We start from the raw sequence: 23,572 nt of genomic DNA on the forward strand, positions 1-23,572 counted from the left end.
CTGACCCAGTTGTCTTATGCCAATATTCGCGAAACTGTGGGCCAGATAACTTGCTAACTTGCAGGTAGAATAAGATCTTAGATCTCATGAGTTTGAACATTGTTTGAGGGCTAATTTTGAGTGGGAGGTGTGTCTCAATGTGTTTCTACCTCCGTGTTAACCTGTTTGCAGTAATCTTCACTTTGGGCCTCAGGAACACCTGGGGATCCTTTAAGGATACTCCTGTTCATGGTGGTAATGAAAAGTCATCCAGAATTCAGTATAGAGAGTCAAAGAGCAAAATTAAGAAAAAGAGTTGAGAGAGATAAAACAGATTGCAGAGTTCAAAATTCAAAGAATGTTGAATGGGAACCTCAGATGAGTTTAATGGAATAAATGATAGAAAAGGTAGAGAGTAAATGTTTGAAAAGATACCAGGAATAAGGAAGACATATTAAAAGCTACCAAAGCGAAAGGGCTGATTACTTACAAAAGAATGACACCTGACAGTAGAGTTCTCCATACTAATAGGTGCCAGAAGATATTGGAATAATATCTTTGACCTGCTGAGATAAAGTAACTGTCAACCCAGGATTTTATATTATCCACATTGTCACTCGAGGTATGCGGTAGTCAGGAAGACATTTCAAGGGATTTAATTGTTGACTGTGAACACGAAGACTGAATAATGCAAAGTGAGGAATACATCTATGCCTGCCTGTCCATATCTAGACATAGATATATTCCTACACCTTGTATCATTTATTCTTAATATGCCTATGTCTGTATCTATGTCTGCCCACAGGGGTACTTATATGTCATAGGTGTTTGGTGATTGCGACACCAGGGACTCAAGCATAAGGAGTTTGGACCCACACACTGTGCAGCAGAGGCAATGGTAAACCACTGCTGCATTTTCTTTTCTTATTATCTCTCTCTTATATTTTGATCTTTTGTTCTACCTTGAAAACCCCGTGATAAGAGTCCGAAATGAAACATGAGCTAGTGCTGAAAGATGAGACTCCCACATCAGAAAGCACTCAAACAATTACTGGGAAATAGCAGAGAACAAGGCTATTTGCTAATGATGCAACTAGACTAAAGCTGAAGGATGTTTGGTGGCTGTTGTGCGCGAAGGTAAAAGGAAAGTACGATGCTTGCACAACATATACAATCAGGACGTGGAACATTAGAAACATGAACCAAGGGAAACTGGAAATTGTAAAGCAAGAAAAGGTACATCCAAACATTGCAGTGCTTGGTATTAGTGAACTAAAATGGACTGGAATGGGACACTTCCAGTTAGGCAGCTGCAAAGTGTTCCATTCTGGAAATGACAAACAGCAAGAAATGATGTGGCTTTAATACCGAGGCAAGATATAGGGTGGTCAGTCAGACTCTAGGAAAACCTGTTTATGTAACCATCATTCAAGTCTACGCTCCAACTACAGAGGCTGAAGAAGAAATTGAAAACTTTTACACAAATATCAAAAAAAAAGATCACACACCAAAACAAGACTTGCTGATAATTATAGGAGAACTCAAAAGTAGGAAATATAGCAGAATCAAATGTCATCAGAAAATTTGGGCTATGGGTCAGAAATGAAGATCGACTCATGGATTTCTGCAAAGCCAGCAACTTGTTCATTACAAACACACGCTCCAAACAACCAGACAACTGTGTACATGGACATCACCAAGTGGGCAATACATAAATCAAGAAGACTGTGCAATTGGAAGCAGGAGATGGAGAAGCTTTATTTTCTCTGCCAAAGCAAGACAAGGAACAGATTGTGGTACTGATCACAAGCTGTTAATGTCAAACAGTAAAACTGAAGAAGATCATTAAAAGAATCATAGTACCAAAATACACTGTACATAACATTACTGATGGATTTAAAGTCCACATAAAAAATAGAGTTGCATGTTAAACTTAATTGATTGATAATAAGAGGAACTGTGAACTAAAGCTAGAAATATCATTAGGAAAGTATGTGAAAAGACAATGCCGGAAGTAAATCAGGGAGAAAAACCGAGGTGGATAACAGAGGAAACTAAAAATTGTTAGAGGCTGGTGAGAGGCAAAAGTTGATAAAAGCAGGGTCAGGTAGAGATAAAGAGAACTATTACAAATTGTCAGTGTAAGAAGATAAAAAACAACAACAAAGGGAAGACGTGATCTCTACCAGAACGCTGAAGAAGTAAAAGGGAAATTCAGAACTAGATTAGGAATCCTAAATAGATACTTCAGGGAGGGGGTTGGTGTGGAAGAGCGAGAAGATGATGTACTTGTTCACTGTAAATCTCTATGTTCTTTGGCTTCTTCAATTTTAATTCATTCAACATTTGTTGAGCACCTCATATGTGTTAGATACTCCTTTAAGTACTGAGTATATATACAACAGTAAATAAAACAAAACAAAAATTTCTTCCCATCTCCTGTAGGGGTAACAGGCAATAAACCAGATAGATATGCGGGAGAGTGGGTTACACACACACACACACACACACACACACAAACAAACACTAGAAATACATGCGAAGGAGAAAAATTGAGCATGGAACGGGATAAAGGGCTTTCAATTAAAGCAGGGCAGTCGGGAGTGTGTGCACAGGTAAAACTTGTAAAAGGCCTAAAGGAGATAAGAGCCATGTGGGTAACTTTTCTAAACGCATTTAATGGAAAGGAACAGCAAATGAAAAGACAGGGAAGTAAAGCATAACTGGCATTCTCAGAGATAACACAAGAGGTTTGGGGTTGGGGGGGAGTAGGTTTCTGGGGGGGCAACAAAGGAGGGAGCGGGCCACGGAAATCCATCACACAAAGACGTCTATCTTTTTAGAGGTCTGTAATGTTTACTCTGGATGAGATGGGCGTCATTTCAGCATTCTAAACTCTACTTTTTCACATTCTCACTCTGACTGCTAGGTTGAAAATAGGCTGAAGAGGATCACCTTAGTAATTTAAATAGTCTAATAAAGAAAACAAAAGCACACATGGATTCTCTAATGTCACTTTCTGTCTCAAGGATGTACCATGGTTCTTGTTTATTATCTTGCTTTGTTTTATTGCTTATATTTTAAAGCTATTTGTAATCTTGCCACATTGCTTCTTTTTAGTCCCATTTCTTCCAGTTCTTTCAGACCTAGCAATAATCCTTCTTATTCTTCTAAACCTGGGACCAGTTTTAGCAGAGTTCCATTACCTATAATTTGTTCTGGTAAAAATAATTGCGAGATTTTACCTAGTGGATATTCAATACATAAAAGTTTTTTTTCTGTACATAAAATAAATGTTTTAGAAGTCTTCATTTAAATATTACTGAGGCTCTTAAACATACAAATAATTGATTTACTTTCATCATCTTATCGGTCAAGAATCCTAGTTGTAGAAAACAATTTGTTTTACCTAGTGACTTATTAAAGGGTAATGACTAGCTAACAGAATCTTTGGGAGGGACACGAAATCAGACATTTTCATTACATAGCTTGTAACCAGGGCCAGGAGAAATGCCCAAGCATACCGTATAGCTGTCAAGCACCAGCTCCATTGCCTTCCTCGCCCACAAGGTATCTATGAAGGACCAGCCACTAGAACTTCCATTAGAGCTACCACAGAAGAAACACACCTTTGCCACTGTGCCTGCAAGGCCACAGCCTCAGATCATTTACTTCTTCCTTCCAAATTCTGCATATTTGTTATACTTGGCAATGCGTAGGCCATTATCTAAACCTGAGCTGGAGTGGAGTCTGGGAAATGTTATATGTAGTTTTCTATCCTCTGCAATGTGTGGAGGTATGCTTGAAAGCAGATTTGAATGAGTACTGAATATCTACCACATTTATAATAAAAGAAATGAAAATAAAAGTGATGGCATATCAGATTGGCAATATAAATTTCAGTAACTTTTGTGTTAGCAAAAATACAGGGAAACAGCCACTCAGATTCTGGTAGGAACAGAAATTAGTAAAACGTGGAGAACAAATTGACATTAACTATCCAAATTATAAGTCAGTATACCTATTGATTTAACAGTTCTGAAATTTATCTTACATAGTTTGGAAACAAATGTCTATTAATAGAGGACTGACTAAATAAATTACAGTATATCCACTTAGGAGAAATTCTGCAGCCACTAAAGAGAAGGAAATGATAGACCTTTGTGGATGATTTGGAAAGATATTGAAAGAAGCAAGTTCAGAATTGAGTGTATGATATTCTGTGTGTGAGAGAGACACACACAAAGGCTCTGTGTGTGTGTGTGTGTGTGTGTGTGTGTGTAAATCGTAACAGAATTTGTTTCTTGGAAAGCCATAAAATGAGGATTTGATGTGACAGAGTTAGGAACCATGCATACCATGGAACTGATATTGCACAGAATATTTACTAGATACTTAAGAGACTGATCATTTGCATTGTAGAGGGAACTGTGTAGTTGAGGGGATAGGAACGGAAAAGAATTGATACTCTGGATTTTGTATTATTTGCCTGCATTTCATACTTAAAAACTAATTTGTTTTAAATGAGCTATTGCTGTTGTCTACTAAAATATGGTTCTGAAAATAGGGAACGTAAGGCTATGATGTATTTCTCATTAAAGAGTTTGTATATTTGTGAATAAATTAAAATAAGCATACGATATAAGGAAGTTTTTCTCAATGATATTAGGATGTTGCTTTTTGGGGGGCTGTGTACTATAATAGATTACATGTTAACTATTATTAATGACTGGTGATGGCTATAATTATGAATTGATGACAATAATTTATGAATATTTATGTTTTTATCTTAGGTATTCAAGATTAAAGCAGTGCAGTTGGCTGAGAAGCTCCTTCCTGCCTTTAACACACCCACTGGGATTCCCTGGGCAATGGTGAATCTGAAAAGGTAAATCCTATTTGTATGTGGTTATTCCTGTTTTAGAATTTTATTTTAATTTACCTATTAGTGCTTTTATATAATTTATTTATTAGCTGTTTTTAGCAGTTGCTGTAGGAATCACTATATATAATTAATTTTTCAGTTAATACTGTAACACTTCCTGTAAAGCATAGAAACATTTCAACCATACCTGTTCATTTACTCTCTCCCTCCCATACTTTATATGCTACAGTTGTCAAGTGAATTACATCACACACTGTTAATCTCAGAATACATTGTTAAAATATTAAACCAACCTATTTATTTTACAGAATTGAGGGGAATCAATGAGGCAGAGGAAACAGGCATTTGATGAAGTTTTACTGTAGGAGATATTTAACTTTTAAACATGCGCTTGCTTCACTTGAGTGTTTCCATCATATTGAACTTGAAGATATTATAAAACAAATTTTTAAAACACGTGGGTGTGGTATCTATTCAAAAATTTTAAAATAATAGAATAAAATTTGAGATATAAAGAAACTATTGTGTTAGCTACAGTCAGTCCTGAGAGGTTTACTTAAAGGATGTGTGTTCATGTGAAGAAATGTGGTCTTTTCCCAACCTGTCTCCTTTTCCGTTTGCTTCACTCAGTGGAGTCGGGCGGAACTGGGGCTGGGCATCTGCAGGTAGCAGCATTCTTGCTGAATTTGGGACACTGCATATGGAGTTTGTCCACCTCAGCTACTTGACAGGGGACCCGGTTTACTACAAAAAGGTTAGTTTTCTTTTCTTTGTTTGTTATATAAGAGTCCCTTCAGGAGCACATATACTAAAATTGGAACGATACAGAGAAGATTCGCATGGCCCCTGCACAAGGTGAAGCATGCCATATCTTAAAAAAAAAAAAAAAGTCCTTTAAGATTTACCGAAAGACTTGACTGATGCTTAGGAAATGATTGCCTTTCTAGAAATATGTTTATCAGGGCTCTCGCCTTCTTTTTCTTTTTTAATTACCGAAAGAAATGTCCTTTCTATTTAGAACATATTTAAAATATTTACTGTTACTTGAGAAGTTTTAGCCACTAGTAGGCTTTTTAAGAATTTCATTGCCATCTCTATTCAGCAGTGTGCTGAGATTCCTAGCCAGCATGGTAAGGCAAAAAAACCAAAATGAGCAAAAGGTTCAAGAATTGAATTGACTTGAAAAGGAAGAAAGAAAACAGTAATTAATCACAAATTGCATGATTACCTAAAATATTGAAGCAACCTGCATTTAAATTATTAGAAATAAGAGCTTAATATATTTTTTGAACATAGATATTAAAAATCAGTAGCAGTTCTTGGCACCAGCTACAACAGGTAAGAAAGTATCATTTTACAAATACATACATTATGTAATAGGAACAGAAGTATAAGTTTTCTACAGATAAATATACCAAAAGATAAAGTTCAAAACTATTGAATACAGTTGGAGAGGACCTTAATGGAGAGAGAGAGATGTCATGTTCGTGTATAGTTAAACACTGTCATAAGAATTTCAGTCATCTCCAAATTGATCTGTAGCATCAGTTCAGTGTCTATCAAAACTCCAGTGACTTTTTGCTTTGTATTTTTATTGTTGCTTGATTTTTAAATAATGATCATGTGTCATCATAAAAATGAGGCACTTTAAAAATACTAGCTTTTCTTGACCACCAGACACACACACAAAAGGCAGGGGAGGTGGTGAAGGTTCTGAGTGAGGAAAAAGCACAAAGCTTAGATTAGTGTAAAGCCATGGTGACCTTCATTTTTGTTCATTACATTCTTTATTTTGTTTAGGTCATGCACATTCGGAAACTACTTCAGAAAATGGATCGTCCAAATGGTCTTTATCCAAATTATTTGAACCCAAGAACAGGTCGCTGGGGTCAGTGTAAGTATTTCTAGTACAACTGATGCTTTGTTAAAAGATTATTTGTGTGTAAACTTTTGCTTGCTGTAGTGGAAAGTACACTACATGTAGAGTGAGAAGCCCCCAATTAGTGACTAACCTGTGATTCACTAGTGCTGTTACCTTTGGCAAGTTTCTAATCTCCTATAGCTTCAGTTTTTCTACTTGTAAAATAGAAACATTAACACTAACAACCTGTCTCACAAGAGTATTTTATTTCACGCATGTGTAAGTACTGTGTTAAAATATGGTGGGGCATTTGCGGAGGGTTGTACTTTAAGCCCCTATTTATAAAACATATATACATGTAGACACATTATAGGTATTTACTAAAGGAATGTGAAGATCAAATGGGTATCTTAGACGATTAGAAACGGGGACTATTCCTCTTGGATACGCTATGTCCAGTCATTCATTTTAAAATGAATGTGTCTGTTATTTACTAGGCTCTGTGCCAAGCTCTTGGATGAAACTGGAGATGGGGAAAGAATGTGTAGGACTTAGTTTGAATTCAGGGAGCTCCCGGGCTTGCAGAGTAGGCAGGCCGGCACACTGAGAAGTAGTTGGAATATAATGTGCTAACTGTGAGAGCAGAGGACTGTACCAATTGTTAAGCGAGGCAGTGGTAGAAGTGCATCCCTCTGTCTGAGGAGAAGGTATTTTGTCTGGTGAAGGGGTGATTTTCTTGTTAGAGCTTTAGAATTGCTCTTTGAAGGAACTGGCTTTTTAAAAATAATATTTATGTGGAAATGTGGAACTTAAGAGAATTTTAATAAGTTACAGGTTTATCAGTATTCTCTTAAAAGATCAGAAAACTAAAATAGTAGAAGTTGCGACTTTGTCTCTAATGTAACATGTTTGGATTATTTTGAGACTAATAACATCATAATGAAGTAGTAAAAAAGAGGTAGAAATAATAATCACTTAATTTTATGTATGGGGACCTCTGTTGAATCTGTCAGTGAGAAATTATGCAGGCACCTGCTACCAAGAGTAGGAAAACATTTGCCACAGGATTGACTTTTGGGCTCCTCTCAAGGAAATTGTCCTCTATTTTATGAAAGGAAAGTAGATTGGTCAATACAGGTGTATCTTTCATGGATCTGGGAATAAATCTCAATCTTCTGACTCCTCCTATGTACATTTCTTTTCCTTTCCTAAAATTCTTTACATGTAACTCATCTCTACGTCTGATTCCTAGATTGAGTGAAAATGATACATTCCGAAAGCACAAAACCCTGAGAATAGCATTTCTAAAATATAAAAATGTACTTTTCTTATTTTATTTATTTAAATATATCCTTTATGGATTTCAGAGAGAGGAAGGGAGAGAGAGAGAGAGATAGAAACATCAGTGATGAGAGAGTCATTGACCGGCTGCCTCCTGAACGCCCCTGGTTGGGAATCAAGCAGCAACTCAGGCATGTGCCCTGACTGGGAATTGAACCGCGACCTCCTGGGTCCTAGGTCAGTGCTCAACCACTGAGCCACTCCCAGCCGGGCTACTTTTCTTATTTTAGATAAGGATGACTGGTTTGGATGTCTACTCACTAATTAGGGTGAATTTTTCCCCTGAGAGTTATATTAAAATTTTGGAATATTCTAAATTGAGGAGGGGAATTATGTTCCATCTCCTTCCTTATATCATATGCTAGTATATGTTTTATATAATACAACTATTTAACTGTTAAATTAAATCATAAAATTACTTTAAAAAATGGTTGGTTATAATCAAGAAATCCTTTTCTAAACATGTCACATAAAGCAGAGACCATAAAGAAGGTGTCGGTTTTTACTCTATTTAAATGTTAATCTTCTACAGTTCATAACAACAGGCAAGTAACAAGCTAAGCAAATATATTTGAACATATTTGGAAAACAAAGTTTTTATATTCTCTCTATATCAAGAACTCTTATAAGAACATAAATGGTACACTTAAAAATGGTTAAAATGGCAACTTTCATGTTGTATATATTTCACCACAATAAAGAATTGTGATAAAAATAATCCTTTCATTCTCTCCCCCCCCAAATACATTGAAATTACTTCTTCAGAATACATTCACTCCCAACAGTATTAATTTTGAGAATGTTATAGAAAGCTTTTCAATGGTTATTTTGGCAAGGGGTCTTTCAAATCTTAGGGGAGTTGCCCTGATATCCTTTAGCAGCTGCAGCCCTTACTAAATTGTCCAATTTGTTTCTTTTAATGTTTTTGTATATTTTATATCAGCTTCTGAAAAGTATATCACATTCCATTATTATTTTTGAGCAGTATACATCTGTCATATCTATAAATAGTCTGCAAAACAGTGAATTGAACTGAAATTTAACAATTCAGCTTTGGCTAACTATATTGTAATTAGAGTAATGATAATGTTTGTGACATGCACATAGCAATCACAGAGAATAATTACTGGTAATTACCTTCAGGAAAAGTTCTTGGCAACAGATATAAAAGAGTGTAGTAAGAAACCTAGATTTAAAGGCACATCATTAGTATTTTTTCAGTTTAATTTTTTACTTGTTTTCTAAGTATGATTCTTAGCCTACGTCATTTAATGACTGAAGTGAAGGAAATATAGGAAATTGGTCATTACTGATTTATTAAATTTTATACTGCTAAATTAAAAATTGTGGAAAAACAAGAATGGGTAAAATACTTTAAGTTAGAGGACTAATTCCGGCTTTCTTAATAATTTAGATGTTATTTAACTTCTCATCTGTTTTCATTGTACTTATTTAATTGGATGATCATTTGGGTCATATTTTTGAGATAATATATTTGAAAATGCTTCATAAACTTTAACACATGATATAAATATTAGTTTTTATTCTAGAATTTTTTATAAAACACTTCAATAAATAGCTTCTGTTAGAAACCTGCCATTAACTTCTTGACATGCAGACATAGATTATATGAATCATTGATATTTAGTAGGGCTTTATAATGTGTTACCAATTTCTGAATATCAAAAGAACCCTAGAGTGCCATGCTTCATTGAACTTGACACCTAGCAGGCATGGTTCAGTGGTTTAAGTAAGAAAGTCAGACTACTGGGTGATAAATTCCATAGTTATCATGGATCTCAGGCTTTTGCTGTGTGTTCACTTACTAAGCATATAATCTTCCACTGGAGCTATAGCCTAGAAGAGCTGGAGAGAACCTGTCAGCAGGACTGTGACTACATCCTATGACCTAAGTAACATACAACTAAAATCTGTAAATTAAACTATGGCAGTAATTCACAGATCCAAAAAACATTTATCTTAAATCACAATGCCAAAGACTTTGCCTTTCCTTGCTTTTCCATTTCACCTTCTTTAATTCTGTTACATTTTTAATCTTGTTTTTTCCCCTGCTCATTTGTTCTTTCCTTAGATCTACAACATATCCAGATACATTTATGAGGCCAAAGTACACACTTTTAAAAAGCCCTCTACGTTATTTCAATGACTTACCTAAGTGTTACGCTCTGGAGTACCATTTGTGCCCTCTCATCACTCCGTGCATTCTCTCTGAGTAAACTCCCATGGCTCAAATCCATTTTATGTATTGCTAACTCCCTAATGCATACCCCCAGCTCAGCGCACTCTCAGGCTTTCTACCTATCTGATTGCCTGTTTGTCATATCCATTTAGCTATCCAACCGGCACCTCAAACTCAACATGCCCCAAATTCAAACTCCTTAGAGGGCCTGGCCTTCATTTCTTCTCCCCTTCAGGCAATCTAGGCCTTCAGCTCTCTCCCACAGTTCCCACAGTTCAGTATCGCCCCTTACAGATACACCCTCCACAGCGGCCTCAATAGTGATGGCTGGCGGCCGGGTGCTGGTTGCTGAAAGTTGGGGTGCCTGTGGCAATTTCTTAAGACAACAATGCCACTTCCCAGACATGTGAAGTATCTTACTATTTTACTAATGGAAATGGTGCTGTGATGCATTTAGATCTGTGGTGTGTATTTGTGCAGGTGTTGTTATAGAAGAATTCCAGAACTAGAAAACCTAGATTAAATTTTGATAGCTACTACAAGATTGCCCTTCAGTTCCAGCAACTATGAACCATAACCTTACCAACATTGTTGTTAATCTTTTTAAATGTTTCCCCATTAGACAAAAATTGAGTTTCATTGTTGTGATTTGCTTTTCTCTGATCAATAGTGGAGTTGGGCTTCCTCTTTTAGGTTAATTATCAATTTGTATTTTGTTGTTGTTAATTATTTGGATGTGCCCAGGTCTGTTTTCCTTCATTTTCAGAGTTCTTTGTGTAGGACATGAGTCTTTATTTCTCTTATGTTGCAAGTATCTTTTCCCAGTCTATTTCTTGCCTTATAGAGTCATTTATGGTAGCCTGTACCTACCATGTGACACACTAAATCTTTTCCTTTATGGTGCTTTCATTTTGTGTTGTGTTTAAAAAGATCATCTGCTTAGGAAGAGCTGACATTGTCTTATATTTTCTTCTGGTATGCTTAAGTTTTGTGTTTATTTTTAAATCATTGATCCGCCACAAATTTATTTTTGTGAGTCAAAGATAGAAATATTAATATGCATTTCCCCACAAACAGATAGACAGTTGTTTCTATAAATCACCAAGTACTGCATCGTTTCTTCACTAATTTGAAAAAACAATAATACTGTATGAATGATTGAAGGGTTATAAAATATGTGATATTTTTCTTTTCGTAAAGGGAGGATGTGAGTTTTGAAACAAAGCTTGAGGAAGTAGGGCAGGGTTTATAGAAAGTCAGGGATAAAAGAGTATGCCTGCTCAGGAGGCAACAATTTAATATTGTTAAATTTGGATAAGATTAAAAGTATAGATGGTATCCCATCCATAAGAATAAGAATAAGAATATACCCAGGACAAACAAATACGCACTAATAGCTGTATAAATAGTAATCAAGGGTATTGATTCAACAACTTACTATATTGTGAAGGTGATATTACAAAGGAATTCTTGTGTTTTTTTTCTTTGTAGATTTATTTTAATTTACTGCCTATAGGACAGAAATCACCATTCACCATTCTATAGAAAAATGAGCTCTTTTTGGTTAACATCAGATTTAAGTCTGTCGTTTATACTTAATCTTATAGCTTATATAATTAAAGCCATTAATATGTGAAAGATATTTATTTTCAATTCTGGAAACATTTGGATGTGTGACAATATGCAAACTATGTGACTGAAGAAAAAGACTACTAAATTTGTGAAATACCACATCCAGCAGAAAAAGATTTTCTAGAAAGTTGGGTACACATGTAGAGGAGTGATTATGGTATGTGATTACTAGACTGAGTTTGAAGTATGTTGGAAATAGAGCTGTCAATGTAATTTTTCAGTAGTCATTATAGTTGAAAACATTATTTAATTGTCTCCTGTCTTCTCTTTCCTCCCCCGCCATCCTTCTCTTCTCTCTTGTTGCAGATCACACATCAGTTGGCGGGCTGGGGGACAGTTTTTATGAATACTTACTGAAAGCATGGTTGATGTCAGATAAAACAGACCATGAGGCGAGAAAAATGTATGATGATGCCATTGAGGTAATTATGGTCAGAACACGTACCTACTTAGCATGTCACATATACAGTGTATTTGATAGTGACAGAGGAACATCTTATATGCATTTTATTATATGCATTTATTGTAGAATTTATTAGTATTTTAATATAAAAGTTTTATATTAAGTTTTCCTTTATTGTGCATTTTAAAGAAATAGTAGAAGAAAGAATTTAGTGTAGCACATTTATGTATGAAATTTTATTTTACTTTTAGTTACTGTTTTCTGAGACCATAACTAAGGAGAAACCAGTTTAACTATCAAAATTATATTTTTCTGATGAGCATAGGTGTTCTTTCTATTTAGTTTTTATTGTATGAAATAGAAAATAAATCAGCAGAGCCTTTGGGTTCTAACTTATCATCATGATCTCAATTGACTGATTGCTATGAATTTTATTTCGCTCAAGAAGAGAGGTAATCTTTAAGCTAGCTTCTCCTCTTCCGCCTTGTTTTGTTACAGTAACGTTTGGGATATTTGTTCAAATTTATGCAACTTGATTACTCACTCCCATACTTTTTGTAAATTAAGCCTTCCAGTTTGGGGAAGTTACTACTTTGTGGACTAATCATATTACCAAGGTTTTATAGTCAGAAGGATGCAGTAAGTTTGAACACTAACATTTTGCTTCTGAAAATTTGAGCATCTACTCTTTCTTATAGGCTATAGAAAAACATCTTATTAAGAAGTCCCGTGGAGGCCTAACCTTTATTGGAGAATGGAAGAATGGGCACCTGGAAAAGAAGATGGGGCATTTGGCTTGCTTTGCTGGGGGAATGTTTGCACTTGGAGCAGATGGTTCCAGGGACAAAGCTGGTCATTATTTAGAGCTAGGGGCAGAAATTGCACGTACATGTCACGAGTCATATGACAGAACTGGTAAGAAAAATTAATGATGCTAATTACTTAGTCCAGAAGAATCTATAAGTTAAAAATATATCCAGGAATTAGAAGGAAATCTAATACAGTAAATTACTTTCTTAAGAACTTGAATTTTAATTCTGGAAATGTGTTCCTGCATCACTTTTTTTATTTCTGAATTCTGTTACAGTTTTGAAGAAGTTGTTTTAAAAACAAGAGGTAGAGCATTTGGGGATGTATGGGATAACATTTATTTCACTATAGTAAGAATCTAGTCATTCATTTCAGCTTCTATGAAAACAGTTACTTAAAAGGACACAATATTGACTGATTCAGGTTACATGTCTTGCCTATCCTCTTGTGAATGTAAGAAGATAATAGTAGTTATATTGAATGTATAACTGGTATCTAGGTAACCAGTAGTTTCTCTCTTAGTTCACCAATAATTTTTGAGTTGTTTGTGCCTCTAACTAAAAAGATCCTCTGGCATTGCTTTAAGCAAATATGTAATATTTCTGGGCATCAGTGTCCTTACCTAGAAAATGCGCTGATTCTCAGTGGTAATAATTGGTTCTTGGGGGTGAATAATATATTTTTTTATGTGTGAAGCATGGATATACATACAGGTATAGATAGGTAAGCAGTATGTATTATTAAAATTTCATGGAGAGAGAAGGCAATTAGGTTTTTTAAAAGTCTGAAAATAAGGTTAAGGAAAACTGGACTAGATGTTTCAAGGTTTTCTGTGGCTTTAAAAATGTATGTTTCTATATGAAATAATGGATAATGAGTTCCCTGAAAGACTAAAAACCAGTGAAATCTAATTCAGGGTCTGAGCTCTGGGCTTTAAAATGTCACTGAAAAAAAGATCTGAGCTCTAAAATGTTCTCTTACGTGTGTGTTACATTAAAAGGACTTTAAAATTGTCTTGTCTTTTTAAAAAGTGATTCTGCACAGTTCTCTGTCTCATTTTATTTTGGACCAAAACAGAGTATGTAATGTGCTTCTGTCTGTCTTTGCATTTGTTTCCAAAGGACTACTAGGCTCTTGTCGGTATAGTTAGATTTAGCAGTACATTGTTTATGAGAAAGATTTCATGTAAGAGTAATAGGAATATTTATAAATCTATTATAAGAAAGCCACATATGGATCTTTTAAAGTCAGTGATTTTGCAAAGCAGCATTAGTAAAAATAAAGCAAACAACAAGCATAACTTTATCCCTGGTTCCTTCAGGGGAGAGAAGCGCTGACATCCAAACGCAGCTGGCTTACGTGCACTTTTATTTCTTGTCATTTACAGCATTGAAGCTGGGCCCCGAGTCCTTCAAGTTTGATGGTGCAGTAGAGGCTGTGGCGGTCCGGCAGGCTGAGAAGTATTACATTCTCCGGCCAGAAGTCATCGAAACCTATTGGTACCTATGGCGGTTCACTCACGATCCAAGATACAGGCAGTGGGGCTGGGAAGCAGCTCTGGTAAATAAACCAGCTTTTCATTTCAGTGCAAGAGTTACATCAGGCTCTTCTCTGGTGTCATGGTCCTCCATGTTGCCTCATGTTCAGTAACTACAGGACTATTTCCATTTATCTGATTAGTGTTTCATTAGAAGGGAGGAAGACCAGGGAGTAAGAAAAGTGCAAGACTAGGAACAGTATTGCGGGGTCAGGTAGAGAGAAGTCCACGTGCACTTGCACCTTTTCATGAATGGCGTCATTCTGGAGTGTAATATACCTTCATAAGCAGGATATTTTGTTGTTTTGAATTGAAAATGGTTTGAATAGATTCCATTGGATTCAGTGTATTTTATTTAGACATGTTCAAAGATACAAAAAGAGATATAAATTAAGAATTTTCACTTGCAGTCGGTAGTTAATAATAACATGGAGCAAGTTACTCTGCCTCAGTTTTCCCATCTGAACAGTAGAGCTAAGACAACCTCATAGGGTTGTTGGAAAATTAAATGTTAATGCATGTAAAGCTCTTAGAAGAACCTTCAGCACAGTCAGTACTTCATAATTGTTAGGTTTTAGTATTGTAATTATTATTGTAGTAGGTGTGTGGGTGGGCACTTGCTGCCAGTTGGTACCACCTGTAATACCCAGCTCATAGAATTACGATAGTACAATCTCTGTCATGTAGTATGTTTGCAGTAAATATTATCTCATTGCTATTACTATGCAGAGCTGCTAAGTAATGCTTTTAATTTTTTTAAGCATATTTGTATTATTGTTTATCCTTGGAAGTGATAAAATTGTATTTAAAAATTTTAATTGAAATTGACCTCCCTCTTGATTTGTCAGAATTAATGAGACTTTATTGTGCCATACAGGTCTCGAATCCAGTGTGAATAACCTAAATTTGACTCCTAGGTCAGGAATATAGAAGATGTCTTAAAAAGATTAAAGAATTTTGAAGTGGGAGAAGTTCCACAGGAAACAGGATACCTCCATCAGTTTTTCCAGAAGGAAATGTTTCCATTTGCTAGTAAATTTTATTCTTAAACTGTCAGATTCTCATACAGAGCTCTGTGAACTTTTGACTGGGGTCCCTTAATCTGACCTTTAAAACTTGAAGTTTGTGGCATTGATTCTGTTGTCTGATCTCTTTCACAGGCTATTGAGAAGCACTGCCGAGTCAGTGGTGGGTTCTCTGGGGTAAAGGATGTGTATTCCTCGACCCCTGCACACGATGATGTACAGCAGAGCTTCTTTCTCGCTGAAACATTAAAGTAAGTGGAAGCCTGCTGGCTGGTTTTGCTATATGATCACTACATGATGAATTATGACTATGTAATATGTTACACTAGATTTTGTTACAAATATCTTTATTTTAATTGGATCTTTAATATTTAGCTGCATCTCAAGAAGAATGACTTAGACTATGAGGTAGATATTTTGTCAAATAAGAGTTTAATACCTTTAGTGCACAGTAGAATCACCTGGAAGATTTCTTAAAACACAGATAAGTGTGCCATCCTTGCAGTTTCTGATTCAGTATGTCTACAGTGGAACCTAAGAATTTGCATTTCTGACAGGCTCCTAGGCGATGTAGAGGATGCTGGTCCGGGAACCACACCTAAACTCCCCACTCTAGCTAATAAAACCTGTTATGAGTAATCGTGGCATTTTGATGATACTAGAGGATATATGACCATAGCCACCCTTCCTTTCATTGGAGATTCCCATAAAGATATACATAAAGGGAATGATGGAAAGAATACAGACAGCCCTGGCCAGTGTTGCTCAGTGGTTAGACCATCAGCCCTTGCACTGAAGGGTCAAGGCTTGGATTTCCAGTCAAGGGGGCACGTACCTGGGTTGCAGGTTCATTCACCGACTGAGAGGCAGCCAATCGATGTGTCTCTCTCACATCGATCTTTCTTTCTCTCCTTCTCCCTCCCACTTTCTCTAAAAAAAAAAAAAAATCAACAGAAAAAATATCCTTGGGTGGGGATTAACAAAAATATTTCAGAAAATTAACTGAGTAGAAATGTTAGAATCAAGGGTATTCTGAGAAGTAAAGAAACATTTGGATACAGTACTTGACAGCTCAAGTGAGGTTTGAGTGAGCCTGCTTTTTAAAAAGTCCATCTCAAATTATTTTGAATTTTAAGTGATTAAGAATAAACTCAGACAAAAGAATAAATCACTCTAAATGTTTTTCTGTAGGTTAAGAACACAGGTAAGAATCAGAGGTTCTTAGGAAGTTAATGGGGGGGGGAAATTTCAGCGTTTGCTCACCCTTTTAAACTGTTATTTTCTGGGATCCGTAATTCCACCTCTTTGTTCTTTATATAGATCTGAGCTCTGTTTTTTTAAACTACTAAGTAAATGGTGATTAAAATACAAAGATGATACAGTGTAATAGAGGAGATAATTCATCAAACACTTACTGTTAAGTGCCTCATAGGTGCCATTGCTGTTGTAGGGACACATCCTGACATCAGGGAGCCTACAAGCCATGCTGACATTCTCCTTGATTTAGAGTCGCTGTTTTTTGAGCGCCTGCCTCTGAAAGCATGCCCTGCATATATATGTATGTGATCTGTACTTGCCTTATTCCTGCCCCTCGGCCTGTGGTATTTTCTTTCTATTGCTGTAACCACCTGACATATATGTTGGTTTGTTATCTTTCTCTGCCAGTAGGATGTAAGCTTCATAACTATGGGAACTTTCCTTTTTAACTACTCCCACCTCCCTGGCACCCAGCACACAGTTTATGAGGCACTCAGTAAACATGTGTTGAATTTGTTGAATATATCTTTAGCCTATGTTAAGAAAAAAGTTGACTATTTGTATCTGTACTCTGATCACTCTTACATAGTAGGGTTTTTTGGCTAGAAATAAATGATGACGATTTATTTAAGGGTCTTAGGGTTTGCAAACAGAAACTCGGCTAGGCAAAAACCCGGAAGTGTTCCATCGAAGAAAGAAAAGTTCACAGTTCTTGAAAATAATTAGTCCCGCACTCTTATCCCTAGGATTGGTCCAGGATGGTTATCACTCAGATGTCAGGTGGTCTGGATACGTGAACATTCTTTTCTTAGTCCTTTGGGGTAATGAGAGGGTTATCCGGAGGTGTCATGTATACCCAGGCATTGTTGCAGAACTGGAAAGTTCAAAAGTTTAAGTTCCCAGGCTAGTTAAAACAGGAATAGAATAATTTCCTCATACCTCAACCTACTTGATATTAGTAATTTAACAGTTTGACTATAGTGACTCCATTTTATATATTCACTCTACTCCTCACATGATGTAAGTTTAAGGTACAGTTATATATAGTTTTCTGTCCTCTGCAATGTATGGAGGTATGCTTGAAAGCAGATTTGGATGAGTATTGAATATCTAGCACATTTATAATAAAAGAAATGAAAATAAAAATGACAGTGAGCATCGTCCCACACACCGAAAGGTTGCCAGTTTGATTCCCAGTCAGGCACATGCCTGAGTTGTGGGCTCAGTCCCTGGTAGACGGTGTGCAGGAAGCAGCCAATTGATGTTACTCTCTCACTTTAATGTTTCTCTCTCTCCCTCTTCTTTTCTCACTCTCTCTCAAAAAAATAATAAATTTTTTTAAAAAGGTGTTCCTTGGCTTATAGCAGCATAACTTCAGTCTTTGCCTCTCTCTTTATATAAGTTTCTTCCCTGTGTGTCTCAGTCCAAATCTCCCCCTCCTTTCTCTTGTAAAGATACAAGTCTTTGGATTTAGGGCCCACCCTAAGTCCAGAATGATTTCATTTCGAGATCCTTGAGACCCTATTTCCAAATAAGATCACATTTTGGAGCTCTAGGTGGAAATAAATTGGGCAGGGGGGTAGACTGTTCAACCCACTACAATAATGTTTAATTAAGATCCTTTTAAAAAAATGACAGCATCTTTTGTTATGTAAAATTGTCACTGTGTTATCTTACTGATTTTTGTAACGTATGTTTACATGAAGTACTTTTACAGTACCTCCCATGGAAAGGAATAATTTTTTAGGAAATTCTCGTATGTTCTGTCATTCCTTTACTTACCCCTTTGCCTAGAAGTGATAAGGTTAAAGTGAGCCTGGTTCATTAGCCTACGTCTAACTAAGAGACATGAAGAGACATGGAATTGCTCAGAACATAGCTTTCCCGCACATGTTTGTACCCAGAACACCAAGAGCTTGTGCTTTTGGTCGCCATCCAGTAAGCAGATCCAGCAGAGGCGCTCACTGTGTCCAACCAAGTCTGTCTTTTCAGTTCTAATGTCTGTGCCTGCAACTGGGTGAATAAATCAGTTCAGTAGATCTCAAGTCTCGGGTCAAGGAGTGAGATTGGAAGCCCTGTTATTCTCTCCCCCATCCAGCTTTACCAGTTATTAGTTGATATGCAGTCTCCATTTACCTCAGTGCTGTGTGTTTTTACTCTGTCATCCAGAACTGTAACAGTAATCAGAAAAGGTATTAAAGTGCCTATTTTTAAAATAAATTTTAGCTGAAGAACTGTAAAGGAATTCTTGACTGAAGCCTAGTAAGGCCAGCTAGTTGCTGCTAAGGTCAGGAGTTAGAACCCAGATTTCCTAACTCTATACAGTTAGTCTTTTATGCTCACTTTCATGATCCCCCTCCCCAGTAGAATTCAGATTGGAATTTGCCCGACATTGTAGGTAAGAGTCATTGTGTATATTAAGTCTATCATTTTTGATTTCTACGTAACCACTGTGGCTTGCATTTCTCCTGGAGAGATCAGAAATCCTTGCCCTTCTATAAACAATGCTATTACCCATGAAGAGAAATTAATAATTATTAAACCTCTTATAAATCTATGTTTCTGAAACCTTTAATAGTTTGTGGTACCTGCAAAAACTGCTAATGTATTAGGAGTGTGTAAAAGTTCTCGCCATGTCTAAATAATGTACTTTGCTTATTTCCTTTATTGTTTATTTACAAATGTCAATTTCTAGTTATATTATGTAAGCTGCCACAACATATGACTGATAATATGTTATGTTTCAAAGAGTGTCTGAAAATTATGAAGTGGTTTGTCTTACACCATTTTCCAGCATTGTTTTATGTGCTTCAAACAGATATGTGGAGCTTGTTTTTTAACTGTCTTATCTCAAAGGTCTCATTGTGCACTCTTCTGGAGCACATTGTTTTGTTTTAGATCATTTGAGTGGCTGGGGTTTGTCCTCTGATGTGTTTTTCATTAAAGCTGCTCAAAATAGGTTGTTGGTGTCCTCTGCCATTATAACTGGACACTTGATCTTCCTGAATTCTAATAGAAGCTCCTTTTATTTTCAGGTATTTGTATCTGCTGTTCTCCGGTGATGACCTTTTGCCCTTAGACTACTGGGTGTTCAATACAGAGGCTCACCCTCTGCCCGTGTTGCATTTAGCCAACACCACACTTTCAGGAAATCCTGCTGTTCGATGAAAGCAGCTCCAGAAAGACCATTCTCACCTGTGTTTTGTTTACATGGACCACTACAGAAGAGAGTCTGGAGAAGGGACTTCAGAAGACCTGAACCTCTTAGGTCAACGTGCAGGGTGAAACATGACTCATTCCCCACAGACTTTCAGCTTGTAGATATCTCAGCTTTGAAATAATTCCATTTTATATCTGACCAAAACATGTTCCGGTGTGTGTAGGACGGAGACCTGATGTGCTCTGATTCTTAACGAGATGGTCACATGAGAAATTATACCAGTTACTATGATCCTGTTTCTAGAGTCCTGGAACCCGGAGGTTTGACTTCCTAAGAGTAAGCCAAGAATGTGGAGCATCTTCAGGAGTTAGAGATGGCCTTTGGCACCAGTTTCTATGTGTCTCCTTCCAAAGTGGAGCAGCTTTCAAATCAAATATTTATGCATTGTTTAGCCCCTTTTCTCCATTTTTAATAATAGGATGAACTGAAATAAACAAGAACAAAAGAATTGTGTAACTGTATCAGCAGCAAGAAGACTTGGAAAAGAAACAAATACCTACCCTTCTGAATTTTCAAGTTATCCATTGGATGACCAGACTGGCAACCATTTCAAATCCCAATCTACTCCATTGAAATTTCTTGGTTAAATTTAATTTTCTCTGGGGGCATGATCTTACAGAGAATATCCTTCACGTCTTTGTCTCTGTATGGAATCATTGACACAGTTTGTCGTACCCACTGCTTATGAGCCTGGGCTTGGGATTTTGTGCATGTCGTTCAGTCTGGTGTTGGTAGCATGACAGGAAGTAGGGGAAATGCCGTACTTGGTTGCCTTGAAAACTGTTCTAAGTTTTATTGGTAGGAGATTATTTTTCCAAACCAGCAAATCTACCAAGTAAGTTTTAACCGTTTTAACCTCATTATAAACTTAGTAGAATCCCTCAACTTACAACTTTATTTATGTGGCTTGGCAAAATTCACTATACTATCATGCAACTCTGAATTTTCTTGATGAGCCAAATTACTTTCACAGCTCATTAAATAAAAAACAAAATACATACAGTGAAACTTCCTTAAATATCCTTCTGAAATGGGAACATGGGATCCTTTATTATCTCATCAAATAAGTGAGCTTTTCAAAAATATTCTTATGTAAAAATAAATTTAACTTTTATTTTCTCCAAGGATATTTATAGAAATCCAGAGAGTTAATCAAAATAGCTGCGAAACAATTTTTAGTAATAAAAGTGTGATGTAATTAATCACATTACACTGAATTTGGGATATAGCTAAAGGATTTTCTCATACCATCAATAGATTTTGCAATGATATTTCTTTTTAAATAAAATGATTATTTCTATTTGGAGGAATAACTTAAATTTTATCAAGAACTATATTGTAAGATAAATACCTAATGCTTATAAATGTTCTGTCCCTTGAATTTGTCACAGTGCAAGACACTTTTTCTTTATATTTAATACAAACAGCTTCCATTGACAGTAAAAGTTGGGAATAGTATAATTAGTCTAATATTTACTCTGAATTTCAAGATTTCATGAAACAGTGTTTGTGCAAGAAGCCCACCTTGGAATTCTGAAGGCTTATTTTTTTATTTTGATAGCTTTCTTTTTAACCTTTCATGGGCATGTAGTAAATTTAAATTGGGAAACAATTTATAAATTAATATAATTAAATATTATCTAAGGATGATCACCTTACCCCACAAGTAGTCAGACAATCTTCACAGTTCAACAAATGATCAGTGATAACACTGCAAGTGTTTCAGTATAATAGGAAACAAGGATGTGGAGCCAGGTGCATTATTTAAGTCTTTAAGAGGGTTTAATTTTAGTACATATTTTGAAATTGTATTATTTTTTACTACTTGAAAAATAAAATTTTAAATGAGAAGGGTAGATGACTGTTGCTTCAGAAGAGAAAGGGAAAGAAAGTATTTGGTTCTCAAAAGAAGTGAAAACCTTGAGTTGGCAAGGACCCAGAACAGCTATGTAGATGGCAACAGACCCTCCCTCGCTTTGTTTAGAAGAATTCAGAGTAAAGGGCCCTTCTGGTTCCCCAGGAACTTCTCAAGGAATGAGAGACAACCCTTACTCCTAAAGTGCTCGTTGTATTTCTCAGATGACTGGAGCGTAAAAGAAGGCAGAGAAGTGTACAAGTGCAGCCAGCTCTGGTGCAGGCAAAGAATCTGGGAGGGACAGTTGGGGGGTCGTCCTTACCACCCCTGCCTGCCTGTGGTGATGGAAGACTAGAGCCTACAATCATGCTCCCTTTTTTCCTTCTGAATACCAAAGGCAATTAAAGTCAGCTACAGATGACGCCAGTGTCATGTTTTATTTTTGTTAAGGATTTTTTAAATTATTTCCTCTGAAGTTAATCCTTATGCCATATTCTGCTTAGTTTCCAAGAGTATTCTTTAGTTTCTTCTGTCCTTGATAGCGCTTTGCATTTTGTAGACCTATTTCTGAGGTTAAATAATTCATTACATGTATAGAAACTTCTGCAAAGAGCTAGACATGCACCTTTCCAGGTGTCTCCTCAAAGAGTAGACACCTTACTTTGTGCCTTTGGCACAAATATGCAAAGTAGATAGATCAGTTGGTACATAAAAAAAGAAAAAATAGAGATGTTGGAATACCCCTCTACCTTCTACAGTTGTTTCTTCTAAAGTTTTAGAATCACACCTGTTGTTCAAACCAGTATCAAGTTAAGGCCAAGAGATTATGGCCCTAACCAAAAAGGAGTCAGTGCAGAAAGTCAGTCCTCAGTGAAGGGCTCTTCCTTCCTGGTGGGTATGTGCTGTTTTGTGTCTCTGACACCAGTTTAATCCCATCTCTGAGCAGATGTTTATGTATAACTGGGTATTGAAGGAATGTATTCCTTTTGTGGAATATTGACCCTGATTTTCTGTGATTTCAGCTAGGGCAACCCAGGGCTCTGCTTGGTAGGTTTTAACCAAGCAGTTTGAAATTTTGATCATCTCTTTTCTCTATTGCCAAAGTCTTTGTCAAAACTACAAGTACGTTGATAAAAGATTGTGCTTGCCATTCGCATTATGCAGTTTCTCCTTAAGCGTGGATTTTTTGAATGAATGGGTGAGTGAGTGAGAGGATGAGTGAGCAACATGGAGTGCCCACTGCATGCCAGCATCGTGCCAGGCACTTCAGGCATTAGAACATTTTGTGATTCCAGTGGCATTTTCTGGATAAGAGTAGTTCATACCATTTCAAATGTTTTCCAGTGTGAATCATGTTTTGGAACTCTTAGTTTCATATTTCATTGAAATTAAAGAGTAAAAGAAATTGTTTATATTTTAAGCAGTGTGTTACTATATAATCCCAACAGCTATAGTTGTAGTTTATCACTAAAGTCTCTTGGAAAATGTCAAGGAAATACTTGATTTCTGATGCAACTTTGACTAAAATATTTGGAAATAAATGCAAACATTCTTATTTTGCTATATC

At 36.2% G+C, this 23,572-nt stretch overlaps 1 protein-coding gene across 2 annotated transcripts in view; it reads left to right on the top strand.

The window, feature by feature from the left end:
• MAN1A2 (mannosidase alpha class 1A member 2) overlaps positions 1–22,715 on the top strand; it is a 57,086-nt gene extending 34,371 nt beyond the window's left edge. For both annotated transcript variants that reach the window (XM_081122125.1, XM_081122126.1), the window contains exons 6-13: positions 4,773–4,867; positions 5,495–5,618; positions 6,665–6,758; positions 12,205–12,320; positions 13,000–13,216; positions 14,499–14,671; positions 15,809–15,924; positions 19,966–22,715. In XM_081122125.1, the coding sequence (XP_080978251.1) occupies positions 4,773–4,867; positions 5,495–5,618; positions 6,665–6,758; positions 12,205–12,320; positions 13,000–13,216; positions 14,499–14,671; positions 15,809–15,924; positions 19,966–20,098 (1,068 nt within the window). In that variant the 3' untranslated portion in view covers positions 20,099–22,715. The remainder of the gene's footprint in view (positions 1–4,772; positions 4,868–5,494; positions 5,619–6,664; positions 6,759–12,204; positions 12,321–12,999; positions 13,217–14,498; positions 14,672–15,808; positions 15,925–19,965) is intronic.
• The last annotated feature ends 857 nt before the right edge of the window (positions 22,716–23,572 follow it).

This window comes from Miniopterus schreibersii (assembly GCF_964146895.1).
Source record: "Miniopterus schreibersii genome assembly, chromosome: 19".
Taxonomy (NCBI): domain Eukaryota; kingdom Metazoa; phylum Chordata; class Mammalia; order Chiroptera; family Miniopteridae; genus Miniopterus; species Miniopterus schreibersii.